The 17704-nt window shown below is 36.9% G+C and overlaps 1 protein-coding gene across 1 annotated transcript in view; it reads right to left on the bottom strand.

The window, feature by feature from the left end:
* Nucleotides 1–17704, bottom strand: part of LOC119419557 (E3 ubiquitin-protein ligase SH3RF3-like) — a 111221-nt gene that overhangs the window by 31765 nt on the left and 61752 nt on the right. Inside the window, exon 2 of the mRNA XM_037686902.1 lies at nucleotides 1956–2231. Coding sequence (XP_037542830.1) covers nucleotides 1956–2231 — 276 coding nt within the window. The remainder of the gene's footprint in view (nucleotides 1–1955; nucleotides 2232–17704) is intronic.

Here is a 17704-nt window from a genome sequence, read left to right as displayed (position 1 = left end):
TATATCCTTTTCAGCCCCATTTTGGCATCTGCATTTTGGTAGCAGGCCAAATTGACAAAGACCATGCAGAATAACAGGTCTCTCTTGTAAATGAGTCCTCAAGCCTCAATGGGAACTAACCTGCATAAAGGTTGAACGAATAAAGGTTGAATGAAAAAGAAAAATGTAAATTTTTAATTCCACAGCAGAGAAAGCTATGCAGTCTCTGTAAGTAGGTCTAGGAAAAAAATATATATCAGTACTGATAGCGGTTATCGGTCAAATGCGTTTTAACATATTGGCATATCGACATATTGGAAATCGGCCAAAAATCCAATAACGTGCACCCCTAGTTTTAACCCATGATGCAATGAGAGGCAGGGAGGATTCCCAGGAAAAATGCTAAACTAAATACCGTATTTATTATATTTTTCATCTATTTTTCTATCCCATTTTAATAGCTCTCATTGAAAAAAGAGGGATTTATGAGCTATTATTTACTTGAGATATCAGTCATAGATATAACATCCAAGCTGTGTATATTTTTAAAGATAAAGGTATGAATTAGCATGTCTTATTGCTTACTCAGGATCAAAAATCTTTCTGTTGTTCACAACAGCCACCCACACACTGCTGCTTTTCTCCTCGCATCAAGGTCTTACTTTAGGTCATTACAGGATGGCAGCTATAATGCTGTTAAATGGCTGTATATTAGTCATACTGAGTAATTACCCCTCACACTGAGAAAACAATATCACACTCACTGGTTCTGCATGACAACACAAATAAAGCACACCATGTGTCTCTGTGTGCGTTTACGGCTTAATGCAATCTTCGATCATAGACTTGTTGATTAGCTCAAGTCAAAGATGTGAAATAAAGTGACTTATTGATCATTATCATTATCTTGTACATCTGGATGACTTGTCTTAGGATGATTGCAACAGAGACTATAATTCAGAACAAAAATAATAACCTTTCTCTTCCTGTTGCTGCAGGAAATATTCAGAGTGCAGTGACAGTAAGAGTGAAGGTCTTGAGCACTCAGTTCAGCACGGAGGAGTCAGTTTAAAATGTCAAAATAAACGATAAACTGTACAAACAAAATAACACTTTGGTTTCTTGTTTGAGGTCTCATAAACAGGATGGAAGAGAAAGTTAAGATCTCTCCTCTCCCTTTGTTTTTAAAAATACATTCAATATGACATTCACATCCAACCAGAGACTCTCTGCTGTGGAAGGGTTTTAATCTTCTGTTCTGCAGCCACTTCATTACCTACTTTAAAAGGCATGCAGATGCAAATGAAAATGTTACATCACACTAAAGATTTTTCTTTTAGACTCAGAAAATGCATAAATACAATAATGGCATCAAAATTAAACCAAACATACTAAATAAATTATATGTAAGAACAGAAAAAGAATCAGCTGTCAAAATCTCCTCAATCCCCAACCCTGAAAAATAAATAAATCTGCATTTGTCTTAAATTCAACTTGAGCTAAACCCTCATGGAGAGTGGTAATGAGCATCTTCCTTCCGAGTTATTTTATCTCCACACAGGAAATACATCACATCAAAAAAAACACTGCTGAAAATTAATTTTAAGCTGTCACGCTAGTTTAAAAACAAAATAACATGATCAAATCTGACAGTTGTCAAAGTGTTTACAAACAACTCATCACATCACTGTATGGCAAAAAAAAAAAAAAATCATAGTATTTCACAGTTAACAATTTGAATTAAGCTAAATAATTTGCTTTAACTGTGTACAGATTATAAATCCATTTTGCAGCAAAGAGTCAGATTAAATAAATTATTAGTAAAACAAGCAACCCATTAGTCTTGTATAAAGTGACAGGTAGGTGTGTTTCTTCTACTAAATTATTTATATTCCTGCCCAATAATTCCTTATTTATGCTGCATCTTATTTAATGACGCTGTCTTTAGGGTTTTGTGTGCACTGTGTGTGTGTTACCTTGCTGAAGGCCAGACAGTCTTTGTCTTGGTCTTTGTCTTTGACCTCAAAGTCATACAGCGCTTTGCCCTGGGGTGGGGTTTGACTCAGTGGCCGCAGCAGCTGGATGTAACTTGCTGGGAGGAAACCGTGACTCCCATTAAGCTCGCCATGGTACCAGTTGTCATCCACCTTGCGTCGCAGGATGATGATGTCACCCTTGGAAAACTGAAGGTCCCCCGGTTCTTTGCCCTCGTACGAGTAGAGGGCTTTACCACACGGTAGCGCTGGGATGTTCTGTAAAATAAACACACCATTTAAGGTTATAGAGACACTTCCTTGACTAAGCTCTTAAAGCAAAAATCAATACAAAGCAGTAAACTTGTCTTTAATGCTGCTAACTCATCAAGGGCCTTCCCCCCTGCTTTGTGCCTCAGCTAGTGCTTATCAGAACCCAGCTGAGATGAACCAGGACAGCTGCCAGTAGAGATGCCAAGGAGTCACAGAAGATAAGCATGTCTCAAGGATTCCCTGGGAATTAATCACAGTGTCTATAACATTCAAATGACTTGCACAAAATAAGATTATGAACCATGAACTCTGCTGCTTTTCTTGCAGAGTCACATTAAAATGAGTATAATATCGAAGTGGAATGATTGTAGATCATTCCACTTCAATGATTTGATTGATTTATTGTTTTATTTAACCTTTATTTAACTAGGCAAATCCCACTGAGATCACAGATCTCTTTTGCATTTGAGTCTTGGGCCTGAAGGCAGCCTAGCATGCATGTTTTTGGTCTGTGGGAGAAAACTGGAGTACCCAGAGAAAACCCATGCAAGCACGAGAAGAACATGCAAACTCCACACAGAAAAACCCCAGGTCCAACCAGGTATTGAACGTAGGACCTTATTGCTGTAAGGCAACGGTGTTAACCACTGAGCCGTTGTGCTGCCAAATTGTAATTCCATACTGTCATAATGTTAAGCTCACCATGACCTAAAGCAATACAATCATTATAAAAGTTATTAATATAGTAAATTAATATTGCATAATGTGTACATATTGAATGTATCAAAAATCAGATAAATAAATATTATATTTCCAATAAATGTACCAGCTTGTTTAGAGGTGCAATATGATATAAAACTTGCTACACTTGAGCTATCTATATTTCTACTTTTTGTATTTTGCTCACATATTTCAACTTGAAAGCACAAGCCCCATGGGAACTGGGTGATTTATTTACACTATTGTAGCCTGACAGAGGTATTAATTAAAAGATTAGCTGACAGGTGTGTCTTTAACATAAAAGTCTTGCTTAAGGACACTACAAAGTAAATGCATTTTGAGGCCCCTGCAGATCATTAAAAGATTTGATGTCTATTATTAGTGCCACAGTGGTGAAATAATGAGATAACTACCCCCCACAAACCTTAGCCTTAAAGGTTTAAGCTTCAATTTTTATATATATATTAGAGGCTGAAAATCCATCTTTTCTAACATGTTTTGATTTAAGACAAAAATAAATAAATACTATTTGACATTTGGCCATCATTGTAATTATCATGATACATTAAACGAAGAGAGCAAAGAAGGTAGTGACCTGGACTAGTAAATTAGAAAAAAAAAAAGGGGGAAGGAAACAGGTAAAAAAAACAACTAAAGCAGTAATAAATCTAATGTGTTTCAATGTGTTGGCCCTTGAGAGTAATTTGTAGAGCATGGGTAACTGGATATTCCCCTCAGCAGTATGTGAGATATGGCTGGTTATTAAAATGTTTGCCAGGTAATTGCTGCTCCTACAGTGGGCCAAACAGAGTAATTTTGAAAATGCCAGACCTGCGTGAAGCATGACTCCCTGGAGTTTCATCAAAATCGGGGTCTGCGGTGTCTCACTTATCACATGTCAGTGAGAGACATGTACTGCTCCATTTACCCGCACCCTCAACAGATATATGACATTATGAGTTAAATAAATAAATAGATGAACTAAAAATTTATGCTGCAGCAAATGTTGCAAATCTCCCGGTGTAAGTTCTCTCAATTCTCTTTCTAAATGAGTGGTTTAAAACGGTTTACAAAATAATCTCTGTCCTTATTAATAATGTCAAAATATTCTGTTTACAGTAGCGGGATATGAGAAAGTTAAATTATTATAAATTGGGGTGGGGTGGGGTAATAATCTAACTGTGACAACTCTGCTGTCTTTACAGCTAAACTATGCTTAAAAAAAATGAAAACATTCTTATAAATCTTTTTATGTAGTTTTGGGCTTTGTCAGACTTTTTGCTGATTTTTCTTACTTTAGTCCTTTAGCAATTTTTAGATTACCAGTGATGTAATTTTGAATGATAAATATTCACCCATTTGAAACCGACCGATGAACACGGGGTTAAAAACACACACAGAATTGAAACAGTGTTGTAACAGGCAACCTAGAAAACATCAGTTTTACCAAATTACCCTTTGTTACTAGCAGCCTTCACAAAAACAGGACTTTTGTTGCCATTACTCTAATTGCATCTAACCAAAATGTTAAACATGGCAGTTTGATAGGCAGGAAACATTACGACACCCACAGGATTTTGGGTGAAAATTTCCTATACAGCAGGTGGATAAGTTGAAGGAAGATACAGCTCAAAAAATAGATAACCCCAAAAAGAATTGCTAAACCGACTTAATTCAATATATTTTGAAAATAATAGGAGAGAGACATCAGTCACAAATGTAATGTGTTGTGCTTCATGCCCATGCTATAGCGACGCCTGTCTATGAACGATGTAGCTGGTTCCATCTGTAATTTTGAGCAATCAGAGGCAACAAAAAGACGGACTAGTCTGTGTGGTTATTTTCCATAACTGTTTTATAAAAAAAGCCTAAATCTTGTATCCAAAGCAAAAAATAATATTAAAAGTAATGGTAGCAAAAAAAGAACTAGTGAACTTGTTTGATTGACAGTTTAGGAATAAAGAAAAGTTGGGAGGGTTAGACTCAATTAAAGCACAAGATCACAATAAAAGTCTCTGTTGCGATAATAAGATCGGTGTCAAATTATTGCACTTTGTGTTAAGGGGAAGATACGTAACACAACTTGGTAAGGAATTAAAATGAACAAAGGAATTGTTATGCTTAGCAATTGAAACCAAGAGTATCAAAGATCAGAACCTTAGAGTCATAGATACTGTACTATAAAAAAAAGTCAATTCTGGAAGATGTCTGAAACAAGCATACTCTTAATTACCAAAGGAGGGCATTATTGTATCTGTGTCTGTACCTAATAAAAATAGATTTATCACATGTACGTCTTGCTCAGAGTTGGCCATCTGAAGGTCTGCATCTCATCTCACACATCAAAGACGTCAGATTACACCCGCCGAATGTGAGATCCAGCTTTGTAGACGCTACACCGGCTGTGACAGAAGGCACGGCAGTAATGTTATTTGTGTCAGAGACGGAACAACTGGTAAACATCATGAAGATACAGGAAGCTTTGAAACTGTAAGCCTGCCTTTGTCAACATCTGTGTGAAATCAAGGACCTATTGTTTCAAGAAATGTATTGAATTTGAGCGGCAAAGCCCTCTCTGCTGTCACTGTTTGACATTTGCAGAAGTGAGACAAACTACGTGACAGCATGGGGGAGGGGGAGACAATAAATATGTTAAAGGGATGGTTCAAACCTTTGAAGTGGGTTTTGTGGAAAAGTTATGAACAATTTATATCTTACGTGTTGTATATAAAAATAAAAACAGTGCACAAACAGTTGTGAAATTTTGAAAATTAGCAGAAATCTTCTATTGTCCATTGTCCTGCTCAGACTAGTTATCAGCTCATTAATCCAAGTAAACTTAAATTCTGTTTCTCCAACTAGGACCATTGAAATGGCTTTCTTCAACATGTAAAATAGTATCTTCTTTTGCTGAGACATTTCATCCTTCATCCAAAGGACTTCTTCAAATGGGAGGAGCCACCAAACAAACTGAGTCCCACTGAGGACGGTTTCTTTTTTCAGGCCCAGATGACCTGACTGAACATTGTTGGATTTTTACCTGGATTGTTGAGCATGAACTTTGATGTTTTGAACCACTTTGGCATGCCTGCCTCAGAGGAGTTGATGGGGGAGAGGGTGGACCTCGGAGGCCATCTTATCCCCAGCAAACTGTTTTTTTTTTTTCCACCATGGGAGTGTGCTGTTTGTGGGACTCAGTTTGTTTGGTGACTCCTCAGATTTGAAGAAGTCCTTTGGATGAAGTATGAAACGTCTCATAAAAAAATAAAAAAAACATTGTGAACATTGTGGGATTTTTACTTGGATTATTGAGCATGAACTTTGATGCAAGATAGAATTGTTCATGGATTTTTTTCTAACAGAACCTCACTTCAAAAGATCAGAACTGCTGTAGATTATAGAAAAACGACTGAATCAGGTGTTTGACAGAAAACGCTAAATAAATAAATCTACCAAAAAACAACAACATACATATTGTGTCATCCTGTTTAAGTTCTCTCATCTCTGACTCACAGATTTTCATCTCAATACAACTCAATCTTCAGACATACCCAAAGTAAAACTGCAGAGCTCAACACACCATCTATGTTGTTTTAGGAGGCAACGGCTGCTGTAAACCATGTTATCAGAAATAAGAACCTGGTAAACAAACGTGTGGTGTAATGCAAAAAGGAAAAAAATAAACTAAACTATTTCTTGTTTTCAAAGATGAGCTGAATGCGACACAGATCTTCACACACACTCTTGTCATACACTCACATTTAGTGATTCTCCCCAGATGCTACACAGCAGAGAACAGCCCGAGGTTCCACTGTCTGACTGAGATTTGTGTTGATGCAATAAGAGGAAACAGACTTAAAAACATCAAGAAAACACAGAATTAATGCTGCTTTTGATGTTACTACCACTTCCCCATGCACTGTTCCAAGTTTGACTGCCATGGGATCTTACACCACACAGTCAAAAGAATGTGAGCTGTGTGTGTGTGTGTGAACACCTGCGCACTCCATCCAAGAGTCTGAACTCTGCTCCTTAATCCCACATTATGGCTCCCATTCTTTTGCTCCAGAAGATTTTGAGGTCAAGCACTGATGCTGGGTGGTAAGGTTCATAGTCTCAATGTAAGCCCATCCCAAAGGTGTACACTGGATTAAGGCGTTATGCAGTTCCTTCAAACAAAGCTAGGAAAATCATTCCTATAGAGGCGTCTCTTTGTGGAATAGGGATTTCGTTTCATGTCGGAACAGGAATGAGCATTTCCTGAGCGTCTGTGACAAAACATTGGAAGTGCTGTGAGCAGGAGACGTTCTGTCTGTGTCTGCACAGGATGCCTTAGATGCCTGCCCCTGTGTTTGGAAAGGGTTGCGCAAATCATACACAACCACCTAGACAATAAATCCAACTAAACGTGAAACAGATGAGCCTATTTTTTTTTTTACATTTTGAAGTTGCACATCTGATAGTTGAATTACAATCAATATTATAATGAGATTATGAATAAATGTTCACAGATATAATAGAGTTTGTTGCTGTAAATCAAGCTTTACCACTCTGTAAAATGGAACATGCCTGCTGACCAAGTGAAATAAATAGTTCATTAGCTGTGATTTGTTCTTCCAGAATATTAATTTTACAAGTTTAAAATTGCATTGACTGTTATTTAAGGCAACATGAAGAAAACAAACAATATATATATACTGTATATAGTAGTCTAATAGTAGTACAGTAGTATACAGTGTATAGTACCTTGTTATTTTGCGCTTTGACTTTCACAAACTCACTCTTTCTCGTTTTTTTCATAGTAAGATTGGTCACAATTGGCTGATTGATGGATTGTTTATTTAAAATAAATTATTTTAAATGATTTAGCCCCGGCTGCACCTTTGTGCAGCCCACAGCTGCAGGGAGAAGCTCCCTCTGCAGCCTGTCGTGATCTCCTTCTCTGCCATGAACACATTTCTCCTCCAGCTGAAGCAGCTTTGTGAAGGGTTAACCCTTTGCTGTCCAGCTGCACCAATCGACCAAATCTTCCAACTTAAAATTCAAAGTATGTCACATCGTAAAAATGTCATAATCACAAAATATCAAAGTGTTAAAAATTATTTTTAATTATTTTAGAATTTCTATGTTCAGATGTAGAAATGTAATTGATCAAGAGGTTCTGCTCCGCACAGCTGCTGCATGAAGGGTTAACCCTTTGCTGTCCTGCTGCACTTCTCTTCTCTACCATTTAAATTTAAATACTGTAATATTTCAAATAAACAATCCATGCAGCATGGATTATTTAAACTATTATAGTATTTAAATTTAAATTATTTATTTACACAGAAGGAGGGGGATTGGGAGTGACACTTAAACTTGGACTACTGTATCCTACTTTGTGGATTTTCACTTATCACAGGGGGCATGGTCCCCTAAACCCCATGATAAACGAGGGACTACTGTATATAAATAAAATTATTTAAAAAAAAAACAGCAAAACTGGCAGAACCTCAGGTCATCAGTGACACAGCTGCCAATTTTGAAGTATTGATGACAGAAATGATATCTCATTGCTTTAGAAGATGTTGTCTAGTATCAGTAACTTTGGCCCAGCATCACCTCAACCCACAAAGCAAAAATTGGCCCCAGAACGTTTGTGTAAAATAACTGAGAGTGATCACCGACACATATTCTTAATGCTAGTAGATTGAAGATCTTTGTTAAAAATTGTGGCCATCATCTATTTGGAGTCAATTCTGTCAGTTAGTAAAATATCTTGTAAATCACAGGACATATTTTAGTGAAATTGTATGCACCTCTAAAACTGATTTGGCTTTGGATTTAACATAAAAGTTCATGCTAAATAATCCAGGTTAAAAAAATCCAACAAAATTAAGTCAGGTCCTCTGGATGGTTTCTTTTTGTTGAAACGGTTCAGTCTAAAAGACTTCATCAGGCCGAGGAGCCGAGGATTATTGAGCATGGACTTTGATGTTTTGAACCACTTTGGCCATGGCTGCCTCAGTCGAGTCGGTGGGGGAGAGGGAGGGCTCCAGAAACCATCTTATCACCATCAAACTGGTTGGCCCACTATGTGAAGGTGCTTTTAAGACTGTTTGTTGTGGCTTCTCGGGCTGATGAAGTCTTTTGGATGAAAGATGAAAGGTTTCAACAAAAATAAACCATCCAGAGGAACTGAATTAACTTTGTTGGCTTTGGATTTTATTCAGTTCGACAAGGTCATCACAGCAAACTGAGCTTAGAAAAGACAAACATAGCTATAACTGAGTCATTTTGTACAGACGTGCCAACATTTGGTGCAATAGTAGCTGAGAGTCATACACAACACACACTTTGAGCACTCTAGGCCTTTCATTCCACAAATGTGTTGGTCAGATGAAGAGTAAAAGTAAAGACAGATTTCTGGATGTGTTGATAAGAACATTGAAATAAATCACAGCAGGATAAGGCTTAGAGTAACCTGTACCTGACTGTTTACAATGCTGAAACTCTACTTTGATTTAAAAAAAAAAAGACAAGAGAAATTAAAAACACAAGAAGTAGCAGGTGGAAGAATACAAAGGTGAGCAAAACAGAAAAACAAGGAGGGAAAATAATCTGCACGCCTCTTCAGTCTTCTTTTCTTGCAAATCTCAATTGTTTCTTGCGTTTTCTCAGCTGCGCTCCTGCCTTTACAGTTTTGTTCTGCCTTTATTCAGTTCTCACTCTCGAGTTATTTCCACCTTTCGTTCCCATCATCCCTCCTTTACTTTCATCTATCTTTATTTTCTTTACGTCTTCTCCCCTAAGCTGAAATAGCGGGGTGGTAGAGGCTCCTTGAGGGCCTCATCAGGGAACTGCTCTGTTTGCTGCTTGATGCTGGGAAAAAGGAGGTCGCTGTGCTCGCTCTGCTGTTAAGGACCATCTAAAACTAGAGGTAGGCTGCTGTGTTTCTCTTCACGGAGCCGGAGGCAGGAAGGTCGTGCTGCGTGTATGAGCTCGAGATTTTATAACAGGAAGAATCCCACCTGAGTCTAAACAAGAGAGAAATTCTGTTTCATGTCAATTTATGCTGTCAGTTTCTTTCTCAGTGTGTGTTCTTTTAGATGTGTAAAACCTCAATAATCACACATGGTAAGCTATTTCCACTTGTATGTCAACTATTAATCTTCTGTAGGTTCTATAATGTTTTTCTCTAGTTCATTCATTCATTTTTTTTCCCATTTATTCACACCCACGTTGTTTGTATACTAAATTTGGTCTCTTCTTAAGTCATACACTTAATTATATGAAGTAAAATGTGGGATTATATTTGTCCTGAATCTCATTATACTGTTTTATCACTATTTAATTTTTCCCTCTCATCTAATCGTGCTGATTTCAGGTCATTTCACAACTTTTCAGCTTTTACCGTGAAACCACTCAGTTGACTTTAAAATAAAAGTTCTTTAATACTTGTTCCCCCCTTTTTTTTCCCAGATGTCAAGATTTCTTTAAAGTGTTCCATCTTTTGCTCTAACTCCATTTGCGCTGCCTGCTGTGCTGCAGGTGCAATTTTAACCACATTAGTGCTTTGCTTAGTTTCTCTGCTGTGCTGTAAAAGCCATTTGACACATCGACTGCACTGTGCAAATGTAAGTTTATTCATTTTCTGGGACAAGTTGCCACTTCTGCAACTCTTCCTTTGGCGTTAAAAACACACAAAAAAATGAAAAATATGTTTCCCCCAACTCTGTATATCCTCTTATTTTGCATTAAAAACTTAAGGTACATTTTGTAGAGGAGCTTTGTTCATGAGCATTAATGTAGTAAGGTAGGGGATAAACAATCTTGGCAATCAACCTCACACAATTGCATTTCATAAAAAAAAACACCATCACATGTTGTGGTCCTTCATTAATGGTTTACAGCAAACAAATGCAATCCAGGAAAAGTGCTTTACCTTAAAGTTTAAAGCGTGAAAAGAGTTTTACAGGTTGTCAAAAACAAACGCTGTATCGCATGCCTCACACCCCTCAAGTATTTATTTATTCATTTTTTTCCAGAAGATTATCATAAGTCAAAGTGTGCTCACACAAACAGCCATTTCTTCTGTCCATTACATAAATCAACAAACGGTAATTACTGCACCACAGGGGTAAAAGTGTGTTCTCTGTGTGTGAGCTGCCCTTGGGGAAATATTTTAAATGCATCCGTCTTTTCAGCTCAGACTTCCTGAGACTTCCATCTGTCAAGTGTGTGTCTTCAGTACCCATAAGGTACTGGGAGGTGAGTGGTCCAACATGAAAGTGACTGCCCCATTCAACCACACCCTGTGGGACCCAAAAAACACACTACAACACACACAAATGAGTTTACAAAATATTGGCTGAACATGTACAGTTGATTGGGTTGCCTCTGATTTTTTAATCTAAGGATCTAATGAACTAATCTGTTTAGATGGTCTACATTAACGATAGCAGACAGTTTACCATTTTTCTCTTAAATGTAATGCTCTATATTTAGTTTTTAAAAAATCTGAATAAAATGTGGTCGGATACGTATAAATGCTCATACACTGTAAAATGCTAAAGTATGAAAAAAAATAATGCCATAAACCACCCATTCTAATTTTGTCAATCTTTGTTGCAATTTGTGTTGTTCCATGTTTATCTTAATATTTAGCAGCTTTTTGCAAAGTACTGAGCATTATTTAAAACAATGTGAATATTAATTTCTATGCAACTTGAAAACCAGCTGAGCTTGTCAAATTTAGTTGAACAAATGTTAAAATACAACAAGAAAAAAGCAAAAAAAGTTAAACAATGTAACAACAGGTTTCATTCTCTGCTTGAATAAAACAGCCAGTGAAAAAGGATGATATTTTCGTAGAGCTTTTAAAGACTTAGTACCAGTGGGTGGTCTGTATAATAAAAGGTAAACTATTTTATAGTCTATTTATAACTATTTTATATATTTATTCATTCTCTCTTTAGCAGTTGATGAAGACGGTTGCTCTTACTCTACCCCCCCCCCCCCCCGTTTTTTGCACTCTTGTCCTGTCAACCTTGTACACATTCTCTGGATTGGAAATTATTATGGATTTGGTCAGCTGGTCCCTCAACACAATTGATTTTTTTTTCCCCATCAGACAACAAGGTGCTCGAGAGCCCTCATGTCCTGAACGAACCCATGCAGCTGGGCATGTTATGGATTCCTGGAATGAGTGGAAGATGGCATGCCTGTGTTCTGTCAGTGGAGGATGTAGAAGGTGTGTACATTATTGGATTTATGATAACAGGGTTTCTGCTGTTTGGAATCAGTGGATACCTTGGATATCGACAAATTAGGAAGCCGGTGGCAGCAGTTTCGGCCATGGTAAAGCTGCCAACCTTATGTGAAGGATTAATTTGTTCCTCGAGCTCTCAAACTCATATGCTTACCGAGCTCAACCGCAAGCTGGACACGATTTCTGAGAATCGTAGGCCACTTGCGGCTCCTGGAACTCACCAGCATGAAGAATTCAATCTTGGAGAAGGCTAAATTGAGCACGGACTGGGTGGAATGTCCACTAATCTGGCTGTTTGGATTCATTGAGTGTACCAGCAGAACTTGAAGGCAGAAAACAGAGTCTGGCGGCCCAAACAATTGTTGTTTATCTGAATTTGGCCTCCCCGCTGGATTTGGACAGACCAACTTATCTCAAATTGCTCCTGGAGGATACATGAACTATGAAGCTCTGCCCCCACCCCAGAGAGCGTCTGTGGCCTTATCAGAACAATGATGCTGATAGACACTGTACCATCTTATCAGGACTTTGGAACTCTGGAGTGTTTATGGATAACTCATTGGCTTTGATGACCTCTATGCATAAATGTATCATGATGTCATTGTATGTTGCAGCTTTATGTTGCGAGGTCTTTTTTTCATCTTTCACACAGTTTCCCAGGAAATGGTGTGAGACTTGATTTTATTTTATTTTTTGCTTCCTCCATCCTTGTGTTCTCTTTTTCTCATCTGCCTGTAGGTAATCTGGCCTTTCTTGTAAATGAGTCTTCGAGGCTCATGGGAACGAACCTGTATAAATAAAGGTCTAATAATAATAATAATAATGAAATAGATGTGTAGCAGCAAATTTTACTTTTGTGAAATTTAGCTTCATGTCGTTTGTTTCCTTTTAAGTCTTTGTTTTGGTTGCGATAGCATTAAATAACTACTTTACAAGTTAAGCAGAATAGAATGCAGACTGCTTGAACTTTGTCTTATTTTACTGTTGAAATTAACAACTCGACTCTGAATACGAGGAAGTGGATTTGTCTGCTTTAAGGTCATGATGCAACAACTAACATTTATCTTTTAGGTCAACTCATTAACCTTAACTATTCATCTGTAGTAGAGCAAAAGGTCAAGAAGCAGGAGCACACTTACCAAGGAAAAGAGATGAAGACTAATGTCTTTAAAATGATGCAAGTATAAGTGCTGTAAGCTTCTTGAGGGTAAAACGAATGATGGTTTCTGACTTGCAAAAAACTTTAGTTGTACTTATTACTGCTTAAAACAAACAACAACAAAACACAGCTAAGTGAAAAGGTTACTACATACTTTTTCAAAGGTTAATATTAAAATTAAGATACGAGAGGCTAAACACACAATATTCATGGTCATTAACAAACTGCACACTTTAATTTCTCTGTTTTGAAGTAATAACTATCAGATTAAAGGTGCAAGATGATGCAAACATTCGCTTTGCTGCTGAAACACGTTCCCCATTGACTCAGTCTGTTTCAGCAAATTTGAATAAATCAGAGGGATACAAAATAACTAACATAATAAAGGAACTTCAGTGATGATTCCAAATAATCTGGGTGTGCATAGTTCACATTTACAAGAAGAAATCACTTTGTGTCACGCCACCTTTAGCTGTACACGTTTTGAATCTCTTGAGATTCCAATTGTTTTTAAATAAATAAACAGATGAAAGTGACCATAGCATTATGGTAAATGTCTTACTTTAGTATTAGGACATCATTTTCACATTAGCAGACACATTCATTGCACTTGAGAAAGACAACGTCACACTTGAGAGCCATAATCTTTTAATAGTGGCTGCAGTCACTATACACCCTGCTGGACGCTCATTACAGAAACAATGACTTTAAGGCATGGATTCTGTTAAACATAACTAACTTTATCTGTTTTTTTGTTTGTCTTTGAAAGCCATCTGGTTAAATATCAGATTACATATACTGTCGCTGTGTAACTAACAAAACAACATATGCATATGTTAATGCTCTTGGCGGTTCCTTTCTGGTTTAATACATTTAAGAGTAGATTTATTTAACTGTATTACAGAAAGTCTAATATAAAAATAGCATTAGGACACAAAATAAACTGAACAACATTTTTCTTGGCAAAAAAGAAAAGCTTTATCACTCTAGTCACATCACGCACATTAAAAGAAAAAACACCCCTTAACCTCATTTATATAATTGGTTAGCTGTGGATGAGTGGTTAGAGCAGTCGTCCTCCAATGGGAGAGTTAGGGGTTCGATTCCACCAGCAGTCACACGCTGAAGACATGCTGGGCGAGACAATGAACCCCACATTGCCTCTGATGTGTGTCCCATCCATGTACTGTATGTGATCTAAAGCACTGATTAGTCTGTAAAGATGTAGTAGAGTGCTTTATGAATGTGTGTGTGGAGGTAAATGAGGGCATAGGTCGTACTGTAAAGCACTTTTAGTATCGATAAGATAGCAAGGTGCTATATAAGCACAGTCCATTTACCAGTACTCAAACATTTGGTCTATGCTTTATAAAATGGCAAAAAATAAACAAACTGATAAACCTTTAGCTATTGCAAGACTAAACTGCTTTGCTGCCTTCCTAAAACAACTTCAGTCTCAAAAGTTTTGTAGTGGTCCCTGCAAATACTCTTTATTCTGGCAGTAGTTTTATTTTTGTATATTCCCAATAGAAATGGTAGCTTCTGCTGCGGCTGCCATTGTATTTACAAAAAAACAGCATAGTTTTAAAATGTCATGTTCTTGGCTGCCATGGGTAGCTATTTCTTCAAACTGAGGTCATTTAAAGTGCCACCTACAACAGATATCACCTTTATTTAATCAGATAAAAGCTCATTGAGATCAAGATCTCTTATCCAAGGGTGACCTGGTAAAGAGGTCAGAAGCTCACATCAAAAAATAACATTTAAAACAATTAACAATACAAACAACAATTTTAAGGACATTAACAACTGGCATTCTTGGATTCACACAGGCAGTATTATGACCCATTCTCTTTTTCAGCTTACATACAGTATCTCTTGTTAGCTAGGCAAATAAAGACCCCAATGACTTCATTGGGAGGGGAGTGAGTTCACTGATACATTGCAATTTAAAATGAGTTTAATTCAACATAAGGATATTCAATGTGATAAATATGGCAAAGCAAAACAATGATTTTATTTAAATTACTTTGCTGCCTAATATAAATGACTACTCACAAACAGGTATTGTCTTAAACTTACATTGCACTTTCACAAGACCTGGATACAAGAAAACCAATACATAAAAAATGAGGCCTACAGCTAAAATAATAACCTGTCAGGCATCAGATGTGCATAACACTTTTTCAGTAACTCAGCTTTAAGCAGCAATATAAATTCTTTATTTTTAAAATAATAATAAAAAAAGTTTACCTTTTTTCTCCCAGCAATATTAAATGATCCCCGTGATCAGAGTGAAGCACACTGTCAGTGTTTGTTGCCGTTTATACTGGTGCTGTTGCAGTACTTTGCTTAGTGGGTAATACTCACAACTTCATCTACTTATATATGATCCAATCACATTGTGCATGTCTGTGTTGGTATAAATTGATAATCTTTATATTGCTCATAAAAATACATTTTTAGTGTCATCACAACACAACATTAATCCTCCTGTGTCACTGCTCCAACTTTTAAGTATTCTTAAAGCATACAGGGTTGCTTCTCTTTGAAACATTTCCTCCTTTATCTGTTTGGGTTCAGTCTCTTATATTTGTCCTTGTAGGATAATTTAAAAAAGGACATAGCTAGGCTATTTGATAAAACAGAATATGAATGTTTTAAATCAAAACTGGCAACATGAGACATGAAAAAGTGTAGTCAAATCTGCACTGCAGTTGCCTCTGGTGGGGTGTCAGCAGTTGCTGGAGCACCCTGCTTTAACAAGCATCGGGCTGCTATAACTGGAAACTGCCTCACCGTTGGTGCCGTTCCTCAGAGGAAAAGAGATACATATCTGAGGAACGAAAAGCTGGTGCAGTGAACCGTATGAACTTGAACACTGTATTACATACTTCACCTACTTTACAAGTAGTTACTTCTGCCCTGTATTCTCTGGATAAACATTGTTTTTGGGCTAGAAAGAGCACATTTTCAGTAATCAGGAGAAAAGTTGGTTCTTTTATATTATTCTGGCAAAATAAATGCTGATGCTTTGGATACACAACTCAGTGATCTTTATGGGTTTATCTTACGAATCATTATGAAGACAAAAGTAGTCGACCTGTATTTGCTTTGTGACCCAAAGTCTCACGTTGCTTTTATTAGACATTGATTCAGAAAGTTTCATTACCTCATTGCAAGTGTATGTATGCAAAAAGAAATGAATAAATTCTCCAAAAATTATAATTAGTGACTTGACCTTTAATGTGGATGTGTTAGCATCCTCAGATGTGGATGTTTCTCTCAGTGACATTAAGTCACATTTTTATCAGGTCACCATGATATCATCTTCGAGGCGGCACATCAAAATAATAGGATTGATATATTCAGTGAGCTCACAAAGAAGGTCACGTATAATGCCACTGTGTCTTCTTTGATGTTGCCAAGCAACAAGGCAGACAGACTAAACTGTAAACCTTACCAACAGAGAAGGATTGTCTTTTTTAAAGTCATCTATTGAAGAGCTTCAGGTAGTTTTCTACACATACGGGTTTGAAAAGCTCACACCAAGCATCTCAAAGAAGCAACATACTATAAAATTTAACTGTATTTACATTGGGAATATGAAAATGTTAGTTGTGAGTCATTAACTCTTGCTATATCACTTTATTTCACATTAAAAGCCTGTCACTTTGTTACAGAAGAGGTAAAATATTGAGTAATTCCTTCTTTCTTTGGATTTTGCCTCCAAGAAGCCAGATTTTCTGTAATCTACGAGGGTGATCTTGATCAATATTTTAGGGCTTTCGAAAGATTTTCCAAACTTTTTTTTGGAGAAGCTTTGTCCGACTGCTTTGTCAGTCATTTTGTTTGACCATTTTTACAGAAAACTGTTCAACCAGATTAACCATGTTAAAAAGGGAATCTTGACTATGATGTCAGCTGTGATGGAGAAGCATCTCCTCTTTGTTCAGTAACACTTTGTAAATGTCTTGGAACTTAGGGGACCAGTTGCTGGAGTTTTGGTGAGGAATGTTGTCTTACACTTGTCTGATGTAGGATTCTACCTGTTCAACAGTTCTGGCTCTTCCTTTTCAGATTTTTCATTCCAGGATAGATCAAATATGTTTAGTTGATGAAATGTCTGGGCTGCAGGGAGGTCAGTTCAGCACCTGGACTCTTCTACTGCAAAGCCATGCTGTTGTAATGGATGCACTATGTGGTTTGCAACCGTCTTACTGTAATATGCAAAGCCTCTCCTGAAAATGACATAATTAAAATGAACGTATATATTATTCTAAAACTATATATATTATTCTAAAACTATATATATATATATATATATATATATATATATATATATATATA

The sequence above is a fragment of the Nematolebias whitei genome, chromosome 13 (assembly GCF_014905685.2).
Source record: "Nematolebias whitei isolate Nwh7 chromosome 13, NemWhi1, whole genome shotgun sequence".
In the NCBI taxonomy this organism is placed as follows: domain Eukaryota; kingdom Metazoa; phylum Chordata; class Actinopteri; order Cyprinodontiformes; family Rivulidae; genus Nematolebias; species Nematolebias whitei.
The sequence above is the reverse complement of the archived record's forward strand: the minus strand, read 5'-3'. Positions and strand labels throughout refer to the sequence as shown.